The sequence below is a fragment of the Anguilla rostrata genome, chromosome 14 (assembly GCF_018555375.3).
Source record: "Anguilla rostrata isolate EN2019 chromosome 14, ASM1855537v3, whole genome shotgun sequence".
In the NCBI taxonomy this organism is placed as follows: domain Eukaryota; kingdom Metazoa; phylum Chordata; class Actinopteri; order Anguilliformes; family Anguillidae; genus Anguilla; species Anguilla rostrata.
Window position 1 is genome coordinate 6160345 of NC_057946.1, and position 23874 is coordinate 6184218.

General features: G+C 39.5%; 1 protein-coding gene across 1 annotated transcript in view; it reads right to left on the bottom strand.

Moving 5' to 3' along the window:
• Positions 1-23874, bottom strand: part of LOC135239729 (A disintegrin and metalloproteinase with thrombospondin motifs 3-like) — a 32398-nt gene continuing 8524 nt past the window's right edge. The window contains 18 exon segments of the mRNA XM_064308605.1: positions 1-1603; positions 3437-3554; positions 4051-4258; positions 4728-4860; positions 5378-5540; positions 6289-6449; positions 7157-7237; positions 7679-7802; positions 9291-9424; positions 10018-10225; positions 10811-10960; positions 11120-11233; positions 11756-11888; positions 12623-12766; positions 13765-13870; positions 14603-14759; positions 15361-15444; positions 18130-18314. Coding sequence (XP_064164675.1) covers positions 1320-1603; positions 3437-3554; positions 4051-4258; positions 4728-4860; positions 5378-5540; positions 6289-6449; positions 7157-7237; positions 7679-7802; positions 9291-9424; positions 10018-10225; positions 10811-10960; positions 11120-11233; positions 11756-11888; positions 12623-12766; positions 13765-13870; positions 14603-14759; positions 15361-15444; positions 18130-18314 — 2687 coding nt within the window. The 3' untranslated portion in view covers positions 1-1319.

Sequence of the window (23874 nt, forward strand, 5' to 3'; positions counted from 1 at the left end):
TATGACTAGCATATTTTATTCATGATATAAACTGAATACAAAATCAAGTGGTAGTTATTAGGTCTTCTATAAAAAAGTGAAATCGTTATTGAGATGATACTTATAATTATCAAATGATCAAATACATAAATAGAAAAGGAACATCAACATATAGTAACTACCATCAATATATACAGAATTATGTACATGAATACGGTGTTGTGGCACTGTGACAATAATACAGTATTCCAGTTAAGCACAGACTGGTTGTAATGCCTGATTATTGCATATAACAATTGGTCTTTCCACCTGTTCCCAGGACAAAATATAACGCACGTCTAATAAGACTCCTACATATGAGCTACATAAATCTCACAGGCACTACATATCTTCAAAACACCTACATTAAAGTGAACAATCAACACACATTGATTGTCATAAACTATGCTATATTGCCATCCTCATCATAAATCACATCCCCATTAGATATTAAATAAATACATCACTGTAGTATTACATATGACACATTATACAAATAGACTACTATGGTATAAAAAATGTTCATTAATATTGCTCATCTCTGAGAAATACCATAGTGTACATTTATAAATCGTAAAGAGCAACCAGGCTCAGACTACACAGGTGTCGTCGCTAGGTGTAAGCAAATCCTTGACACCAAATCTGCACTGCACTTGTTTGAGCTTGTAAAGATGAGCTTAGAGACTGGTGATCAACAACAGCCAATAAGCTTGTAAAATGTTCCTGCTTCCATGCCAGTTTTTCCTCTGCTGTACTTCCAGAAGCTTTCAGTTGTTTCCTTTTATTTTGTTAAATTAAAGTTAATGGTAGCTCCGTTAGCAAAAAACAAAAACCTGCCGACCAGCTTGTTTTAAATAGTTCCCCTACTCTTTCTGAACCAATATTCAAGCTTTATTGCTGAACCGTGGAAATTACATATGTAGCTGCAGAACTGCATAAGGAATCTGCAGCAAAAGTGAACCAGCACTTTTTCCTCAACAGCAAATACCAATTCACAGATGCACGAAACAACGGAATATTTGCTAACAACGGGTTCAGTAAGGGAAGGGCTGCATTGATCTCCATGCATTAGAGGATACCATTGGCCTACAACTGTCCCCAGACTCGCTGTGATATCTGAAGGTCTGACTAAGCAGATATAAGGTCTGTCTTCTTCCAAGAGATTGATCTCATAATGTGACCGTTGACATTCAAAGGGCCTACATTCACACTGGCCAAGATGTGCTCTGTGATGTGCTCGTTCTTCAGTAGGCTCACTCACTGGGATTGGAACTGGCCGTGGAGATGAGCCGTAAAAAGTTTTATACGCCAACGTATCTCTTTCGAGGCTTTGAGGGGGGATCTTCAAGGGATTCCACTGCTCCCAATGAAGGGAGAGGAGAATTCCAACGTTCCTGAAGCATGGGCCGACCGGTATCTGAGCGGAATTTTTTAACCCCATCGGCAGCAGAGGGAAGGGAAGCATAAGTGGTGTGATGCTTGCCGCAGGACACACAACAGAGCTTGCTGTAGCCCGGGATGGAACAATACTGACCCAGCACCTCCATCTGACAGAATACTGACCTGTCCTCGACACAAGGGTCACCTGAAAAAAGAGAAGTTTATAAATAAAAATAAAATGCTTCGACAGAATACTCCCAAGCTGCAATCTAGAGGAGCAATCTAGAGGAGCAAGGCACCAGACGTACTTTGTTGTACGTCGCTCTGGATAAGAGCGTCTGCCAAATGCCTGTAATGTAATTTAATGTAATGTAAGATAACAGATGCCACATCAACTGACCTATTGACCTACATATTTTTGGGGGGGGTGGAGGGGTGCAGAATCAACACTCATTCTGTTCACCCAAAACAATTATACGTGCCTGCAATCAGATGGGTGGGGGGCTTCTGCTGATCTAGCATGTTATTGGTCAATGTATCAATGTGTCATTTTAGTGTGAGCACAAATGAGCACTTAATTTACCACATCATGCTTAATTTACTCTGTCAGTCTCATTTTTTGAATATCATCGCTGGACACAGGTGTGTTACTGTTGGAACATAAATGAATGAATGAATAATTAGTCAATCAATTAGTCAAGTCTAAAACAGACCACTAGGACACACATGACACTCAGCAATCAGTGACAATTAAAGGTAGATTAACATCTTGATAATCTTTTAATTTATGTTGCACACAAACTAAATTTACTAGCATGCACACAGCCCATCTCTTCACACGGGCCTTATGAACTTCCCATATTATAATTTTGCACTCATGGAGCAGAAATGGGCTGCTTTTTCAATTTAAAATTGTTTCCAATTTCTATGGCCAAGCAACACAGAAGCAGTCTACTGATAGCTGACAATAAAAGCTTTTTAAATAATTTCATATATATTATATATATTTAATATTACCAGTCTTTGTTTCAGTGTTTAGTGTTTTGTGATGTACTCCAAAAATTAATTAAATGAAATTTATTAAAATTAATACTAATTAATGCCCAATTAGGAATTTAATTCAATCAAATTTTGGTTGGGTTATTTAATATATGCATTTAGTAATATCATTCTGTTAGAAACCACCCGGATGAACTGAATTATTTAAGGGAATTTCCATTGACCTCAATGACAGTTCAAAAACTGTGTAGGATAAATTGCACCGTGGATCACCTGCTCCACTGCTCCACTTTCCATTAAGATTATGAAACATTTAATTTCCTTCCATTAAGATTATGTGTCATGTTTCCTTAATCACTCGTGGGAGCTGGGCTTTAACTGATGGGCAGCTGTGGAAAGATTCTACAAGGTCCACAGAGATCTCATTTGTGGAAGATTATTTTTTGTCTTGAATGCTCCAAACCTTGGTTGAAATGTGCAGATCAAAAAAAGCAGTTCAGCATGGCTTCAACTCAATTCAATTCATCCAACTGCAGGACGAATCTCATGGAATAAACATGAACTAATGGCGATGTTAATACCACGCCTCTATGCAAATCTAATATATGTGCAGCGCCTGGAGGTGTCAGGTGAACTATGTTCAGCTCTTCCGTCATAAAATGGCCGACCGCATGGAGCCCGGACGAAACCGATGTTCTGATCCGTCTCCTGGGATGCACTAACCCAGAGGTGGGCAACAAGGGCCGTATCTGTTTCTGGTTTTCATGGCAACTTCGGACCTTAATTACTTAATTAGCAGTACCATTTACTGCACCTGACATTTTAGCTACATTTCTTGATGAGCGCATGAATGACCACTGAAGGCCACTGTTCTTTTGTCCACATGTGAAATGTTGCGCTGTGATCTAATCTACCAGCGAACCAGTATTGGTGTGTACAGCCAATCAGCTCATTTATCCAGGGTAATTGGTGGAAAAAAAAACCTGCACACACACACACCTGGCCCTCCAGGACTGGAATTGCCCACCCCTGCACTCACCTCTGCAGGGGCTTCGCGTGCACGGCCGTGCGGCCTCGGGTTTGGCACCATTGCATCGGTCACCGCGGCGGCACGTCACCAGTCTGTACTGCAGCCCTTCCCCACAGGACACGGAGCACTGCAAAACAGCACGAGATCATGTGGGGGCGACATGGCTCAGGAGGTAACAGCGCTTGTCTGGCAGTCGGAGGGTTGCCGGTTCGAATCCCCCGCCCTGGGCGTGTCGAAGTGTCCCTGAGCAACCCTAACACCTAACCCCTAATTGCTCTGGGGAATGCAAGGCATCAATTGTAAAGCGCTATATAAATGCAGTCCATTTACCATACCTGACTCCTCAACATAATATTTAACATGGTCAATTTTTCCATTCTAAAACGTCATTTATTTATGTACCATCGGCTGTCTCACTGTCCCATTCAAACCCTTGGATAATCTATAGCAGATTCTCTCTATTCATGGGAACATAGGATAAAATCTATAAATTCTGTTATAGTACCAATAATGAAAAAAGCTTATCTACAAAGTGTACATCCATCCATTATCTATACCTGCTTGTCCTGGGTAGGGTCGTGGGGCGTGCTGGAACCTAGCCCCCCCCCCCCAAAAAAATGTACCTGTGACCAGGCTGCAGTTGTCCACTGAGCAGGGCAGGGAAGCCTGTTGCAGGGCCTCTGGCTTGCTGGCTTGTCTGTGCCACAGTGGTTGCTGTGAATGGAGCGGGTGGTGCCATCGTGGAAGGTCTGTACGCAGCTAACAGCGCGGATCTGATACCCCCAAATGCCACAGGTCTTTGTGCAGCGCTCCCACTCTCCTACTTTCCAACTGGAGAAACAAAAACACAGTGCACAGATGGGTGGATTAGGTTTAACATTAAGGATGGTAAAGGATGAGGGTGAGCAGCTTGAATACTACTGAAGACCCTAGCTTCGTGTTAATGGCGAACAGTGTAAGCACTAGCTACTTTGCACGTCTTTTACTATGAGTCTATTTCTTTAATGCCTCAGTTGCAGGATAAGTCTTTATTTTTCAATTCTAACAGTACATTCTCGACATCGCTCTGGTCTAGATGGTCAGACAGAAGGTTTAGAGTGTTCATGTGCATATTGTATCAACTTCTGTAGCCCTCCTAGAATTTTTCATTTGTTTTTGTTTTTGAACTGAAAGGTCCATGGTTTTATTTTTGTGCAGTAAACCCTTATTTGAAGTCTACTACCTTCAGAATAAAGAACCCCGAGTGATAATTTGTGTCCTGCGTGGTTTTCCCAGGGCTACATAAAAAATGACTGCTTACTGTAGATGTGGGCAGTCCTGTAGATTGCATACACGGTGGATTGGCTTGGGCTTCTTGCTCTCATCACAGTAATTATGCATAACCATCTTGCCATCACCCTTTTTGCGACATCCATATTTAGTGTACTGGACACCTGGAGGAAAAAGAATATTCATAATGCAATGAGGTACAGTAGCATGATTTTCACCATACTCTTTGCCAGCGCAAGTAAGCCAGATGAACAGTAACCACATCGCAAGTATTCCGCATGATGCATCAATAATGAAGGGACTGTAATGCATGTTGATTGGACTACGCTCTTTTCAAAGTGCGTAGTCCAATCACTGACATCTATCTACCAAATAAATGCTACTAACATAATTTAGCCACCTAAAATGATATCTGAATGGCATGCTTCACAGACTGCTCATTTAAAACCAAATAAGCAGTCTGTATTAAATACAGTAAATGAAATTGTTCCAAGGGTTTTGCCTAAATTCTATGCAAGCACTTCTGTTGACAATGGAGATCAAAGAGAGAAAAAACAGCCCTCAGATCATGTTGTGTTGTTCTCCACATGGTCTGGCATGGCAGGTTGACACCGAAGCCAATGTGAAGTCACCCAATTGTGATTGATGTAGCGGGACGGTGGCGATCCAGCATTACCGTACCCCCTGCACAGGGCCTGGAACACTGTGACCAGCTGTTCAGAGCCCACCCGTAAGTGTCTTCCTGAATAACGTTGTTGTTGTTGTTGTTGATTGGCACGGAGTCTTCGTGTATGATGTATTTATACATCAAAGTAGATCTTGTTCTGGTCTCCTGGGGTATAATCTTGAGGAAAGTAATGGGGAAAGTGACAGGAAGGATTTCATTTGGTATAGCAGAATGAAGTGTCGTAAGGATGCTGTTTGCATTTATCAGTCATCGAGAAGTTCACCAGTTGGTGCCATGGAATTTTAGCTACAGCAACAAAAAAAAATTAAAAATCACATTGATTCACATTGATCAGAATTTAGGTTAAAATGTGTTTCTCTACACTTTCAAGGCAGTGCAAAGCCCAGTGAAACTCCTGACATTGGGTTACATGACTAGCTATCCCAGTGGAATACACTTTGGGAAGTAGATTCAAAAACATGTGTAAACGGCAAGGTAATGTGAGAGTAGGCATTTCGCTTACACTTTTACAAATTACATCAATGTTTGCATTTCTATGTTGGTATTGAGCAGGAACTTTTATTAAAAATGGTGCCTAACAATAACTGTTTAAGTATTAGGCTGTGTACATGGTGGTGGCAATAAGTGCTTCCTATTTGGTAATGACACAATGGTCAATCAAACCAGGGCATGATATTAACTTTCCTTTTACTGAGAAAGAAAAGCCACATCTCAAGACTTAATATGAAGGGACAGGTAGATGGTAATTGCGCTGCATTATGATATAGAAATCAAGGATAATGGTATAACATTTCAGAGTATTTTCAAAGGCATCAAGAATACGGCAGAAAATCTACAAACATGACGTAGCGTACCATATATGCAGTATCATAAGAATCATTTTAAAAGTTTTAAATTGTGTTACCATAACAACCAGGGCATCAGCCAGAGGTCCATCTGTGTATAGAGTCTCAATGCTGTTCTCAACTGTGTAGTCCCAGATCAGTCCCATATCAATAAACTTCTTTGATCTCACATCTGCTTTCCCATTGAGAACATAGTGTCCTGTTGCTTGATTCTTGATTGCTGAAATAAATATTTTGTTAATCAACAAATCAATTCGCTTAGACTTAGAGATATCCCCCACTCTGCTGCTGTGTGTGTGATTGATAGAATTAAATTCTAATATTAAAATGCATTTAAAAGAAACAAAGTAGCAGGAGCTCCAACATAATGGGAGTGCAATTTTTTTCTCACATAAAAGATAATCATTTTGAGTGCATACAGATTCTTGTGGATGTGCCTGGTGGGCTTTGCAACACAATGGAGCCACAGCCACAACAACACTGAACAAATCATAAAAATGTTCACCGTAAAAAACTGAATGCAAATAAACTCACTCCAGGCAGAATACGAGCCACTGAGACTCAAAGGGTTAATTTGTGTCAGTGCTGTGTCATTTTTAATTTGCACAAGTATCCTTCCTAACAATGCCAAAATTAAGAATTCTGCACAAAAGGCAAAGGTAGGTTTGTTTCTTGTGCCACAGTGTTTGTAAAGCTCAGTGTATTTGGCCATCAACCGGATGATGCTCTCAAACATGACAGCAATCATGCAGATTTGTGTTAGATGGTTTCATTATGTTTCAGCCATTGTCTACAGCCAAGTAAAATGCAATTGGAACATCCAGTTCATTATTTATTACACAGCGATTTAGGAAAAGACACATCGACAGAAATCCTGCAAAAACTGAAAAGATGAAGTCGAAATTTAAAAAATGAAATGCCACTTACCAAGGATATGAGGAGAAGCCTCTTGTTCCTGGATGACCATGTGCCTTGCACCAGAAGGGATGAGAAACATCTTAAGGAAACCTTTGCACGGGTTTGAATCAGCGAAGACCAGAAAGATGTGGAAAGGCAAACAGAGGTTAGATAGCCGTGAAGATAAGATTATTTTAAACTGTCGGATACAGTATTCCCCCTTCTGGATGGTATCCAAATAAAAGTGCTATGACTGTCATAACAAGGATTTCTAACAAATATTGTTCCATGCGTGATATATGAAGAAACTGGGATGAGCTCATGGCTGGTCAGCTGGGTAGTATTCCCTCAAATTAATAAAAATATTATTCATTACTTGATCTTTAGGATAGACAGTCTACAACACCTGCTATAACAGGTCTCTCAATAATGGGCACTGAAAAGCTGTCAAATAAAGGTATAAAAAGAATATTAAACGCAGTTGCTTTCATGTATAATTCATGAATCACACTTGTCTGCATTGGAAATGAGATTTGCCATGAAGAAGCATACCAGCTTTCTTGGGAGTGCGGGTTAATGTGCCTTTGACGGTCCTGCAGTGAGAGTTGTCCCCTCCACACACCCCGCACTTATCTTCCACTTTGTTTGAGCCAATTTCTTTGTCACAGCCCACTTTCTGAAGGACGATAAGACAGGACAGAGATAACATCGGCCATTCGTTTCTGTTTTCATCGGTATACAAATTCCTGCAGCACAGCTCCAACACTATCCTTGATGGTGTAGAATTGGTCTGTTTTTTTTTCTTTCTTCCCCAAGCTGCTGATTTAAGAAGGCTGATAAAGATAAATAGGTGCTTCACACTATCTGCAGCTCTGCTGTTTTTGAGTCATAGCTTCATGACAGAATGCAGATTACCTATTTGTCAGGCAGAGCTGCACCTTATAGACATTAAGTGTTTTTTTTTTCTTTTATTTATTTATTTATTTTACATTATCATTGCCCTGTGCATATTATGAAACATCAGAGGTGGAAAATCCAGCTTAAGACAGTAAAAGTCTTTCCCAGTATTTTGTTCCCATCACCTGCATTTGCTACTTAGCACAATTTTCGGCCCAGGAGGTAGAACTAATTAATTAAATCAGCTGGCTGAGTACATAGTTGGATGAAACACATGGCAGGACTTTTATGTTCTGACCCCTGGACTTTCCACTTCTGCCAGACACAAAACAAAGTCCTAGCTGAAGGTTCATTAAAGATCCCATAAGGAAAAAAAAGAGTAGGATGTTCCCTGTTGTATTGGTAAAATTATTTCTCAATCCAGCAGCCTAGTGATACTGCATTTATATAGCGCTTTTATCCAAAGCGCTTTACAATTGATGCCTCTCATTCACCCATTCACACACACACACTCACACACCAACGGTGAAAGGCTGCCATGCAAGGTACCAGTCATCTCGTTGGGAGCAATTAGGGATGAGGTGTCTGCCAGACAACCACTCTTACCTCCTGAGCTTTGTCTTATCTCCTGAGCTATGTCGCCCCTATTTAAATTGGCAAAATAAATTCCACCCTCTCAAACTAAGCTGGTGTCTTGTGTAAAATGTTTTCAATGCACCAGGTGTGTGTTACCATCATGTATCATATATAGCTATATACAGCTATTTTCTATAAAAGTGATTATTTTGCTTTTTAGAGATGTTCAAAAGTGCAGCCAAGGAAAAAAACCTATTTAAAATAACAAAAAGGAGGGAAAAAATATAGTTAAGTATATATTTAACTGTAAATACTGTAAAACAAGTCAAATAATTTATTAATTTGGGAAAAGCACATCCTCTCAATGGTTCTGTTGTTATTTGCCTATTGTTTTTCAGGTTTAAAAAAAACAAAAACGTTTTATTTAGTTGTTTGGAAAAGTTCTCTTCAGATATATAACTTTGGCATGTTTATATGTTCGGGTAGTTTTGGGATCTCAGAGCGCCTAGTCATTTTCCTCGTATATGTAGGACCAGTAATACTATGCGACCAGCGATGTGTATCCCTGTAACTGCAACGGCCAAGGGAAACAAGGGGGGGAATAAATGTCCACCTTCATGCCCGTGTTATTTTCAGTCACTTTCAGTAATGCGGCTGAGTGTGTGCTGAAATGTAGCGGCCATTTTCTCACCAGACATTCCCCTCGCACACAGATGCTGTGTGGATCTTTGTAGGAGCATCGTGTTCCATCGGTGACCACCTGTTTCATGTAAGCCACGATTCTGGTTTCTTTTGATTGACAGTACAGGTGACAGCTTTTACTTGCTGGGAAATAATTAAATAAATAAAAAATACAAGAACACGATTAAATATGTTTATAATATGTTCTACTGCTGCCACACTTCCATTATTTATGTAAATTCATTTTGTGAGTTTGAACAGCATAAACATGTAGTAAATATGTGCAACAGTACTGTAGTTACTTGAAGCAAATATTGAGAGTGGCTGTCTTAGGTTTGTTCTGTGAACCCGAAGACAGAGGGATCAAATTAAAGCTTGTCCATGATGCTAGGCAGAGCAAGGTAGGGCCTATGTGGTTCCAAAAGCTTTCACGTAAAGGAAAGGGCACCTTTAAAACTCTAGGAGCTTCTGGAAGGACAGAACGCCATCCTTCTAGCCAGGCACCACACATGGTTTAAACTGAACAGACTTCTGCATGTACATAGAAGTGAATCCCATAGTATAACGATAGAGCATGTGATAAGAAAAAAACCCAAAAAAAAACAGCACAGCATCCAGATTTATGTCACATGGTCCTCATACTGTATGTGTTGACCACATGTACACATTAGTGACTGATAAATGCAGTCCCACCTGTTAGTGGCCCCATGTAGGTGAACTGGGTCTGCTGGACTTACAGTCAGGATGCTCAAAGGGTAGCCAGTGGTGCTTGGAGCCTTGGAAGTCGAAGTGCAAGTTGTGCTGTTGGCACTGCTGTGCCCGGAAATCTTCAGATCGCTTTGGGCACTCATCTGCTTTACACAACTGATACTCATAGTTTACTCCAGGACAGTCCTGGCCTCCATTAGATGGCCTGGAGAGTACACAACAAAACAATAATGGCTGCTGAAATCATTTTTTATAGCCTGGAGCAAACACATAAATGTTTTAATAAACACTGGTGGCTAATGAGACTGTCAGATTTAGATTCAAATTTTCAATATTCCTCAAAATGGAAAAAAAAAAGATATTTTTAAGACAATCATTTGAACATTACCTTTTTATATTATCATATGTTCTTGCTGAAAATTAAGCATGTTCCACATTTCAAAACGTGTCTCAATGAACATGTTTTTTTTTGTCCTTCCCCACTGGTGTATAGCCAAACAGGTTTTGAATTTAAAAAAACAAAGCTCAATGTTCTGCAGCTGTGTAATAATACTGTGTATTATTTTATTTGTCTACCCTTAAATTTACCCACATCCCTAACACTAACATTTTATATGAATTATACAGTTTCTTCCCCTTGTACAACTTCGCCAATCGCGTAAAGTGCCAACTTAATACAAACTATGAATAAAGTCTTTAATCAATTTACAAAATAGTAATGTATTCCTTAGTAATCCCCATAGGTACTCATACAGTATTTTTGTTTCAAGTGCAGTAATAGTGGATTAACAGTTAAGTGCAGGAACTGTTGTGGGGCTTTACTTCAGGATTAAACAACACCAGGGTCTGTAGTCATAACCTCAGTTGCCCACATGTGTCTGAGCATGAGCCGTACTGGCTCCAGGGTCCCCAGCCTCCATCCTGCTTCACCTGGTCGACGCTCTTCCACATGCAGTAGCCTTTGTAGCACCACTATTGCAGTCACACACACACACAAAAAAAATCTATCAGCGATGTCACATACAACACAAACACAGAAGGTGAATCATTTGTGTATGCGTGTATGTGTGTATGCATGTGTGTGCGCAGGAGGAGGGGGTTGGGGGGGGGGGAGGGGGGCGGTATATTTACCTTCCCTGGGGCACACTCAGTCCCATCTAATGGGGGCCCTTTTTTGGTCTTGCAGAAGTAGGGGTTGTCTGGGTGACTGCACCACAGCTGCTTGCATGGATCAAATGAGTGAAACTGAAAGAAGAAAAGCATGCGAGACCTTGTCTCAGTTTAACTCAGGCAGAAGTTGGTTTCAATGGGAAACCTAAGCTAACAAGCCTCTGAAGCATCAGAAATAGAGAAGATCGTAAACAAAGATATATAATACAATAATTCAGCAGTCAGGAGGAAATTACCTGAACTCAGAGAAATTAGGAATGATGGCCTGCCTACTTCCATGCTCTTTATATGGCTTAAAAGGCCACTAACTTCTGCTTCTGCATGCTCTAGAGCAAATTGGAGGCAGCTGGATTAAGTTGCCAGATTATGCCGATATATGTTGCTACCATTTTAAATAAGAGAAATTTCCAGTAATTCAAACTGTTTGTTAAAAAAAAAAAAAAAAAAAAATCATTGATTTTAGTGTCCTGTGTAGAGTATTTCTAGAGCAACTTAATTCATTACCCCTGAAGAAAAGATCTGGACAGGCAGATTACAAAACATTCTATTGAAATCATAGCAATTGTGTACCTATGAGGTTTGCCTTTCAGCACTTACAGATGTGCAGGTTTTGTATCCCTCTCCAAAGTCGAAGCGACATTGCTCATTCATCGAGTAGCTCATTCCAGGGAGCGCAGGAAGTTCCGGCCAATTATGTTTAAAGGGATCATCAAGCAGGCAATCATAAGAGCTGAAAGGAAGAACATGTGAAGGAGGAAGAAAATGAAAATATGATGTTCCATTAGATTGCTACAGGTTAGGATTATTTTCATAAATACGTATTCTTGAAGAAAGAAAGAAATACAGCTTATAAGATATACAAAATAAAAACAGAGCTTCTCTCTATATCGAGAAGAAAAAATTAAAAGAAAAAAAACCTATATACAGTACACTAGGTCATGGTTAGTTTCAAGAGGGCCTATCAATTTTATATCATGATAAGCCCTCTTAGCAGATCCATCAGTACATCATTTATTTTGCTTTAGTTATGTTTTATGTTAGTTAAAAGCACTCCATTACATTATTTATAACGTAATTTCGTTTGCTATAAGCATACCATTATATTATTTATAAGGGTATAAGAATACATCCTGTTTATCATCCAAAGACAGATTTTGAAACATGAATAACATTTGCATCCTAACAAGGATCTAAAAAGTAGCTTTAATGTCCAACTGCTTTAAATAAATTCTTCACAAGAGAATATGTGCTATGTTTGAAGTGTCTCTGTTTTGGTAATAATGAACTCTTCCCTTATAATTATTCCAAATTTCATCGTTTCTTTGATGCTTTTATTTATTTTTTTATTCATTTATTCATTCATTCATTCAAAAATGTGAGCAGGAAGATTATAAGATTAAAATGCTAAATTTAAGATTGTCGAGTTAAATCACTCTGTACTCAGGTGATTGTGATGTAAATTACTGAATGTGTCTCTTCAGCTCCTGGCCACTGCAGATGGACCAGTGGTAGCGGTGAAAGGCAGCCTGCACCAGAGGAGCCATTATACTGCCCATCGCCGTCTCATCGCTGCAGCGGTTCCCCTGCCCGTCGTGCTCCATTCCGAGCCTGTCAGGAAGAGACATTGCATCACTTCCTGTCAGTTACCCGAAGCACAAAAATAGCGTAATCTGTGAAAGCGATTTCTGAATGAATTTACAGTGCGATTCTTCTGGAATGGCATGCGATGATAGAGAAAGTACTGGACATAAAGAGAAGGCTGTCGGTTCAAGTTCTGGGTGAGAGGGGGGAAAAGAAGTGGGGGCTGGCTGCATGCATTTCATAGGGCATTGCAGCCATGGACCACAGTTGATCAGTCTATACTGAGAGAACAGAGGAAATAGAGGACACACAGTTTCAGAAATATAAGCAGGAATTTTGGATATGATTGCCACTGTATCTAATTTTAAACAAGCTCTTGGTCTCATAGGTGTAAAGGAGCACCTTTGGCAGGAGATAAGCCCCATGCAATACAGATAAACCCTTTATTTTTCCTCTCCAATAATGAATGAATCACTACTTAAATTTTCTCTTTTTTGGGACTTCTGCTGATCATATGCCCTCACTGTGTTAGAAATAGTTATTTTCGAGGCATTTGAAAGACTTGGTGTGTTTTATGGCCCCTATGAGGACCAGATACAAACATCTTTCTTGTGAGTATTCACCTTCTGCATTAAATAAAGAGCAAGCAGACTGCAAAAAAAAACAAACAAAAAAAAAAAACGGAGAGACTCAGAAAGCTTCACAGAGCACAGCAGGTTTTGACATCAGAAAGCTTGCAACATCAGTACAGCTAACTTGGCTGTATTTCTCTGAGAACATTCACACAACTTTTCATCTGTATCATTCATGAACGATCCAGATCATCCAGATGATTAATTGAGGTTAACCAGCATAGTTGTACGTATTTATCAAACCTTACAATTCCATGTTGATTCTTGACAAAACAATGAGGTGACTGAAAAAATCACTGCTTTCTGGCTCCACACACCTCGTCCAGTGCCATCTTAAGCTCTGTGGGTAATATCTATGCTACAGTGTAAATGCGCGTTGGCAAAGAAACTCACACATGTCCCGTCTCATGGGCCACCACGAAGGCCGAGGAGAAGCCATCTTCATGGTTGAGGGTGCAGCTTCGCATCGGGTGGCACATTCCCATCACCGGAGCATAACCTGCAAAGACATTAATACCGCTAATTAAATCAACCGGCAGTACACTGCATCAGAGAAACTAGCTGTTTCACCATGATAAGAGGGGGTGGGCAGTGGGGGACTTTGGCGGCGGGCTGTAGGCTGCCCACCCAATCAGAAGTTAGAAACGGTACTGGTATTTTCTGTGCTATTTTTCCATTGGCTGAACAAAAAACAAAAACAAACAAAAGAATTCTTTTTTTTTTTCTTAACTTTTGATTGGGTGGGCAAGACGCACGTTTAGGTGGGCTGAGCCCACCCCTGCCCATAGCCACCACTGGCCGTGGATGAAAAAATCAATTATTATTGGTGTTGAAGAACTGCCAGCTTCAGTCTGCACTGGAACAGTCAGGATATTTTGCCAAACATTGCTAAGAGTTACTGCAAACATTAAGATATCTAAACAGTTAATGCAGCACACTTTGAAAAGTGAGAACAAATACGACAAATTATATTTAGTATGATCTAAATTTTATTAACATTAGCATTTTTGGCTATGCTACAGCTCAAAATAAAACAATTTTTTCCAATCTCATAATGAGTACAAAGGAAGTCTTGTCACAGTAACAGCACTTTACATGCAGCCTATCATAAGATCAGCACGCAACCTTTGATTTGTTGTAGGCCATGCAATTGACTGGAATTAAGTATGAAATATTCATAACGGAGGAAAGGAAGAGTAGGTGGTATCGTTCTTGACCCGGGTCAGCCTACCTTGCATGTGAGTGGGCCCAAAACTCCGCCTGGTCAGAAAGACAGTGTGGTCATGGTGTTCTGCATGCTGCAGGTTGGCCTTCTGCTGGAGGAACGCCCAGCGGCAGACGTTATCCAGACTCCGCGAAGGGTTCCCCCTCTCTATCAGACTCATGGACTGATGGGACAATGGGAATGCAAAACAGTCTGCTTCAGCTCCAATACCTAACTCGTCTATAAGTGTATTTTTAAATGTGAAAATTGTGTACTTTTACAGAAAGACAGCATTGACAAACAGTGGTGATTTTCAAAAAAAGTGTTCAAGTGTACCTGCCATATGCGCTCCAATTCCTTTATTACTAAAGCTATACAGTATACTAGGTAAAGATAACAAATTATTTGGAATTTGAGACATGTTGCAGCAATCAATTGGCACCCACTATAAATACCAGACGTACTGTTGCAGACTGCTGATGTTTTTGAAGTTTGCACAATGGGACACTCTTATGGACCCTCAATTGTAGGGTTATAGAGAGGACTACAAAAAAAAGGTTTCAGGAACTACAAAACTTTCAAAGATCTGCCTATTTTATCCGACAAACATTACAGTAAGAGCAGATGTTTATTGAATGTAAAATTCATATGTAAAAAGTACATGAGTATATTTTAAAAGAAGAAATTTTGTAAAGCTGGGATCTTGAAATTTTTTGGCCACATTTTTTGATATACTGCAGTATTGCACAATTAGGAGATTATAATTTCTTTTAATAAGACCTCACCTTTTTATATCCAAGCATGATCATTCTCACAAGAACTATGTTTATGTGGACACCTAACGAGTCATCGTGGTAAATTTCATTCACCTGAAACACACATAAAAGTATGCATATTTATTACAAATCTGCAGTACAAGCACAGTGACCCGAACCCCCCCGAACCCCCCCACCCCCACCCCCCCCCCTCCCAAACAAGAACAAGAACAGAAGAACAGACACGCGCACACACACACACCTAATGAACCATGGTACGATCGCCCATGCTCTGCTACCTGAATACATCAGGGTCCAGACAGAACACTGAGGTAAAAACATAAATTGCACTATTTATTTGTGTTCTGTCTGCCACATTATCCCAAACAGCGTACCTATAATTCTGTTCATGTTCATTAGGGGACGAAGAAAGACCCACATCAATTCTGGATGTGTTCTGGTCAAAAGTACCTCTGTTGTCTCTATCAGTTCTTACAGGCCCATAATTTATTCAGCCAAAAAAGGTCCAATGTAAAAACATCACTTGATATGATTACTCTTTTTAAAATTACCAAGTGTGAAATATTAACAAATTAAAACAATACCTGTGAACGTATCCGCTTCCAGATGTTTTGTTTTTTTTAAATTATTTTTTTTAATCTTGAAAATTAACATTTAATTTTTCTGAATAATGCATGAAACCTATATCTTGTGCAGTCCACTTACACTGTACACTAGCATTTATGGGAAAGATAAAGTACAATGGGTAATAAGCAATGTGATCTACCAAGCTAATAAGCTCTGTTAGTAGTTCTGTTCAGACACAGAGGGCCTAATTTAATAAGACCATTATCATGTGAGAAACCATTTAGCACAAGAAAAACTAATAAAACAACCAATGAATGGTGCAAAACAAATACCAAGACCAATCATTGGACATGTTACTGGCTTTGTGTGTGCTAAAAGGTTTGCACATGCAAAAGGTTGAAGTAAATGAGGCCAGTGTCTTTTTCTGGTTTTATGGAGTATCAAAGGCCAGTCTTCCCAGTGTTCAATGCGCTTGTTGAAAGGCGTGATGTACCCTGTGGAAAAGGCTGAATTGCATTTGCCATTTGTTATTACTCGCTTCTTTCCCAGAGCCCACAGCCTTTCAGCCTTTCAGCGATCGTGAAAGGTGTGTCTGGGCAGATAATTACATTTCTTGCCAGAATTCGGACACGCACATACCCAGGCTCCACATCGACGGCCATTTAGTGGCTACCAGCCTTGCCACAATAATTAACTGACATTTCCACTTTAAAATGAAACATTTGCAGCAAGGCCTACAGGCATAAAATGAGCAGAGAGATTTAGGAACGAATGGCTAGGCACTGGGATTAATTTTTAGAATATATATTTCAAGGGAAAATGGAAAGAAATGTGCCCTGAATTCAACTGAATTGTCTTTGATAGACAAAGATTCCAATACAAAAATCTTGACTTTAATACTTTTAGTGGGCCAGTGACATTGTAAAAGAACTGAATTAGTACTTTTACATCATAATCATAATCTCTGTAGACACTCATTTTCTAAAAGGCCACCAGGGACACCTACTGGCAACTGATGGCGAGCAACATTACAAAATACAGGACATCTCAGCAGAATACAGGAATTTGCAGCAGATTCATTTCATATTTGAAAGGGCAGTCTTTTTATTTCAGCTTAACCAAAAGTCCTTAAAAGAGAGAAAAAAAAAATGTTTCCTGCAGCTGCCTCAATCTCCACAGCCAATTTGAAATCTGAAGAATTTTGATAATGAGTCAATGCTTAGTGCAGGATAGTGGGAGGTATCCAGCCAGGTAGTATACAACAGCAATAGTGGATAGCTACACTACTGTACTGCCATTATTTTGTATTTAGAATCATTCATTTGAACTAGATGTGTATTTTCCTTTGTTGATCGCTTCTGAAATAAGCTGAAATTAAGCTGTCGTTGATGCTTTAAAAACCCAGGATGTGTTCAAAAAACAAAAACAGATAAATTACAGTGCAGAGCACACCAGATCAACAAAAGGAAATTAAGCTGTTATTGATGCAGTTAACATTCAGGACATGAACAAACAAATTGCATTTGTGTCATTTCACATATCTTGTACACATCTACTCTACCTAGCTGTGTACCGATATGTAAAATATTGTAATAGATCTTCTAGCGGGAAAGATTTGTTTTGGAGCCTGTTGGGAATAGCATTTCTGATAACATTTTATACATGAAAAAAAAAACAGGAAGTGGCATTTAAAAGCTTTGTTTAAAAGCTAAATGTTTTCATTGTAAATATTTTATTTATTTATTATATGCTTCAAATCCTTAATTTAATAGGCTAAGCAAAAGCACAGAATAAAAAATCATAAAGTCATGCTGATATCCCAAAATATAACATGAACTACGCATACGTATTCTTGTAAATGTGATGAGGGTAAGGTAAAAAAGAACAGGCCTCCGCTACTCTAGTCTCTACAAAGTAATGGTATATCCCCTCAGCACACACACAGCCTTATTTAGACTTTCTTTTATCTTGAGTAAACAGCATATTCAATTGTCACTTAATGTTTCCCTATTTTATAAATAAACTGTTTAGAAATGGCAAATGGCTTTCTACCTCTACCAAGATATCCCAGAAATTGTTAAGTGGTGTTTAGTTACCAGAGATTGCTAGCAAGATTAAATGAGACAAAAAAAGTGAGAGAAAAAAACAACTGAAAAGTTTTAAATAGTTCCAAAAATGGCCAACTTCACAACTAATGAAAGCTGTACTCACAATGTTCATGAGGGTAAGCAGGTAATTTTGGACATGCTCTCGCCCATGGAATTTCACAACAGAGTCGTCCACCCCCAGGAGCACCTCAACATTGTAGTCGTCCTCGCCTGCGTGTCTGCGTTTCCTCATCGTCTGATTCACCTCCTTGGCAACACCATTCAGCGCTCCTTCAATGTCAAGGAACTCTGTGGGACAAAGAAAAAGGCGAAGAAGTGTTGTCCAAAATGATGATACATGGCTAAAGTCTACTTCCTCGTTTTTCAACATAACAAGTAGTCATGGGTGGAGCAAAGAGGGTGCCCCCCTGGGTGGGGCACTCTTTTTGACTCTTGATCAGGTAACATTTACTAATAGTTTTGTCAAACAAATATGGCAGACGAGAACCCTTCCAATTATCGGAGATGCCATTTTGTTCTACCGTGGCACAAGATGTGTAAATCTACAGAATAAAATGTAACAGAGGTTTCCTTCTCTTCTCAGAGAAGGAAAGTAAAAGCCTTTGTAAGAGCAATTTCAAATAGCATGCTGACTATCTCTAAATGGCAGCTGTCACTGTGTTTTTGTAAAAAGGTAAATGCCAAAACTGATTGTAGATTTTTGCTGTATTTAACAAACAACCCAATCAGAGGTTAACACAAAGGTCTGAGTCTGAGTATCTCTGGGGTGCAGGTGGCAGAGTCCAGTCCTCGAGGGCCACAGTGATTTCTGGATTTCATTGTGGACTTCAGCCCTTGTAATTAATTTACAGTATTGGTTTTGGGGGGGGGGGGGGGGTTGGGGGGGGATAAGCACAGCTTGTTCTCAAGGCTTTAACTGGCTGCTGATTGAAAGGAAATCACAAAAACCTGCAGGCACTGCAAGACCTCCACGTCTGAGTTTGAGACCTTCTTGTTTGTGGTGAAGTCAAATGAACAAATAATACCTGAACACATTATCTCCTGATTCATTATGCTAGCTAATCAAATTAGATTAACATGTCAATATTTGAACGGCCATAGTTTGGATGGGTACATTTCAGAGTGGGTTAGCACAGTGCACATAATTACAAGTACATTATTGGTGGCAGAGTGGTATAATGGGTATGGAGCTGGTCTTGTAACCTAAAGGCCACTGGTTCAATTCTGAAGTAGGACACTGCTGTGGTACCATTGAGCAAGGTACTTAACCTGTATTGCTTCAGTATATATGCAGCTGTATAACTGGATGCAATGTAAAAAAGTTGCATAAGTCACTCTGGATAAGAATGTCTGTAATGTTCATAATTTTGAATGCACACAAGAAAATGTTGGTCACTTCATTAATAATCAAGACCGTCTTGGCGGAATAATTTAACAGTCAGTATTTTTATACTAGACAAACAAATAAACACAAACCTTTCACATTGTGGTTTGGTCACATTGTGTGTGTGTGTGTGTGTATGTGCTATATTTGCTCCATATCCTCATAAAACCTATGATTGCATGTTGTGACATCATAAAGACCTCACTGTGCTGGAAAACAAGTCCAGTCATCAGAAACCGAGAGGGGCAAGTCAATCCAATCTCACCCGTTAGCAATAGCCATCAGTGAGGCACACACAGAGTTATGGACCTTTCAGTACATCGGATAATTTCATTCCTTGAAAATACCTTTTGAATATCTGAGTAACCGCTCCTCGAAGTTAACGAAAACAGCAATGCATTTGCGCTCATTTAATGTAGTTAAAGAGGTTAATACTATTATTGTACTGAATGATAACAACTCGACCACTGTCTCATCCACAGTGTTAATCATAGTCATGTTTATGCACACTTTCAAGTGCTCTCAGTCCTTTTTATGTTTTCCTTAAGGCTCTCTCTCTTCTTTTTTGGTTCATTGATAAAATGGAAAAAATGCAACAACAGATAGAGATTGCTGGAAGAGGCCTAGAACAAGACCAAAAGTTGGAAGATGCAATTCTGCTATCTTATAAAATGTGCACCAAGAGTGAAGCTACCATGTAACAGTGTTTTTTAAAAAGATGTTTAAGAATAACTTAGGTTTGCATGCCTTATGAAACATGCCCAATATAACCCCGCTCCCTTTTTGAAAGTACTAGCTAGATAATTATTTCAATATGTCAGTAGATATACAGTAGGTCCAGAACTGATACAGCTTGTGTGATTATGGTTGTACATCTTGCCACTTCTTTGTTGCTCGTGACTTTCAACAACATCTACATAAATTAATAATCTCCTATAATCACTCCCCCCCCCCCCCCCCCCCCCACAGTCTCCCCACTTGTTTTTGTGATGTTTGTTTACTGGAAAGCAATCCTGAGAAGTTTCCAGAAACCAGTGCTTCGCTGGTCAGGTTTCACAAGCAACAGGAGACCCGTGTGCTTGCAAACTCAGCATGAGGTTTCTTTTACTGCAGGATTTGCCCATTCACTGAAAGAACGGGGCTGTCTGAGTCTGTGCTATAACACTGGTGTTCCCTACAGACCGCAATGTGGAAGTCATTTAAAGTGTGCTTTAATTTGCCCCTAATGTAAAGTGCCTCGCACAGCAGCTTTTCCTTCAAGGATATCCTGTGGGGCACTGGAGATCTGGGGCCAGTGCTAATTTCAAACTCAGCTGGAGAAAAAAAACAAAAGGTTCTTTCCGACATCAAAGTGCAGGTAATTGTGTTTTATGTGACAGTGGCAGAGACACACTGTTTTTTCTAAGATAAGCACATAGCCATACACATACAAATTAATTCCAACCCATCCCTACCGCCTTAAGGCTTGTGGGATTTCTACTGCATGTAAAACACATGAAAAAAGTTACAATGACATGTTACATGTTATACTTCACTGTTCTATTCATAAATATATGTATTACATATTATGACTGTGAATATAGTGATTGGATTGGAAGATGGAACACAATGTGATAGACAAGAGAAAGAGATAAACACATTTTTATTTGTATTTACAGAATTTTACTGAGTGACACTAATTTCTTTACTTATTCTATACTTATACTGAACCATCAAATTAAAATGAACTCAGATGAACTATGCTATTCACTCTGCAAATTTTACATTTTACAGGAATGGCATATTAAAGACCCTGTGCAATAAAATCACACTTTTACATATTATAAGCAAAGAACAAAAGATTATTAGAAATTATATTAAGTGCTCACTATTCTTATGAGTTTTTTAAATGTGCTTTCTATCCTTAAAGCAAAAAAGTTCTTAAATTGCCCACCATTAGAGGTCTATGCTATTGGTCTATGTAGCCTATACCTTTTAATAACATCATTAACTAGGCAATATACATAAAATGATTTTGCCCACCTTACGGCATTAATGGAATACCAGATCATTATGCAAACAAGTTAATTTACCTGCTTGTCGTTTTGCCAGTACTGACTGTACTATAGGCTCTGCATGAGTACCATGCCCTGTTGTATGAACTACTGTGTGGGTACTATGGGCAGCCAATGAGTATTGCAAAAGTTACTCATACTGTAGATATAACAATATGCTGTGTCAATATAGGGTGAGCAGTGACATTCCACCAAGGTTCAAAACAGTAGGATTGTATGATGTGTATGCTATCAGAGGGTAATTAAATTAGCTATCCAACAAGCTTATTTGGCTCTTCATCAGCCAGTCTGCCCGCTTGACATTTTTTCTTGACCAAATCCACCACCCCCTCACTCACAACCCCCCCAAATCATTGACATTTCTGTAAAAAAAAATATTGCCTCTTTGTTTGATTCACATAATCTGTAATATTTGCTTTTTGTTTGCGGTGGTTGGGCTGCTCATACATTTTGATTGTAGGGAAATCTGATTGTGCCAGCTAGCTACTGTCATGGTCGATTGCAGGGAAATCTGATTGTGCCAGCTAGCCACTGTCATGGAGCCATGCTGCAGGCATGACTAAATCCACAGCCACGGTACACGGTGAGACTACAGGAGACAGGAAACTCCTTCAGTAAAAACATAAAACACAATACTTATCTCTCGAGAGGGAGAGAAGCGCTGAAAGACTGGCGTCATGATTCAGGCTTTGCAAATGGGGCAGGGAAAGGTCAGCATTGACAGTGAGAGAAACCGATATTAAATAGCTAAATTTGAATAACCGTACAGCATGACTAGAAAGGGCACACGTCTGTAGAACTACTGAAGCTGTTCAGGTTTAGCACCTAGCCTGAGGGTATAAGTACAGGGCCCCATGTGAGAACCAGACCTATGACCTCAGAGTGACAAACTCTGTTTCCTAACCATTATACTATATTTCTGCCCTGTGACATATTCTACACTCTTTTCTCTTGAGGCAAATGTCTCTCTTCAAAGCAATGCGCATTCAAATAAATCATTATGTGTTATTACAGTGGACTGCAGGCAGTTTGCCTGAACGAGAAGCAAGAAAGCAATCCAGGAGACACGGACAGGCCAGAGTAAGTGTATAGGAGGACACAGAGAGCTGGCAAGTTTCTGTCTCACTTTGCAGTCTTCCTTCAGTACTAGACTGCATCATGCATGCAATGTCATCTGGGGCTAATGCAAGCATGTTTGTTAATTTTGTAGCAATCAGTTTAATTCAGTTTTAAGTGTAGTTCTGCGAATAAACCATTTTATTTGAGTTTCAGGTGTTGTTGTTTTGCTGTTTACTAATATTGATGATTATTAATAATGAACCATATGAATTATGAATGGATGATTATGGATGGAATTTTTTATTTTACTTTTTACAGTTAATGTTGTTGTGGTAATGGTAATATTCATGGCACATAACATGCAGTTGTTTTTGTTTTCTTTTTTGGCAAAATTACCAGGTCGCACGTCAAAACACGAATCAGAATGCTTCATTAAGCTGCAGGTTATGTTAAATTTACCACTGGGGCACCCCTCCCCCCACCCTCCCCAAAATTCATATTTATACCCCCGCATCATCAATGTTCAGAAGCACCAGACAGCACTGGTGTATCCTAGTGTGCAATGACTGTGTAACTGTTGTGGGACCCACTTGTGAGATCTGCTCTGTCTGATTGACTCACCATCTGGATGCATTCCTACTATACTGGGAAAATTACACGTTGAAGCTACAGCTGGTTCATTCAAGTATCCTTTAAACAAGAATGCTCGTAGAACATAAACACCTTCAGTTTAACAGTAGAAAGAAAAATCCTACTGCCCAACACAGTGGGGTTGCTATTTGCTTTTTATTACACAAGTACAATATGTATAGAGTTTGCAGCTGCCACAGCACCATGTAGCTTACTCTAACCGACAGTTGGGTTCGTTCAGTACTTGGATTCAGGATTGAGACCCCCACACCATGAGTAATTTACCAGCCGCTCGTGTCACATGGTGAGTGATGAATGCCTAGCACCAAAGATAATACAAAAACTACTTGGTATAGTTGGTCAGCATACACATGCATTATCTTATACCCAGTCTGATTTGTTTTGTGGAAGTTACAGTACACTCTGTGGTAACCAGCACAGTGCCCGTTTTAAGAGAAAATCAGTATACTTTTATTCTTAATGTAATGTAAATGACAACAGGCCTGTCAATCCTGCAGTCTTGCAGTGTGATACATGCTCATTTTGTACTGTACAGCAATGGTAGATTTGCAGCTGCCATGATGACATGCTACTCTACAGAAACCAGCCAATAAAATTAAAACACTTAATTTGCTGTGTAAGTCCTCTCCTTTGCAAACCAGGACAGGGATTTCAAACTATTCTTCAGATGGAGCTGTAACTCATATACATGGCTGACATC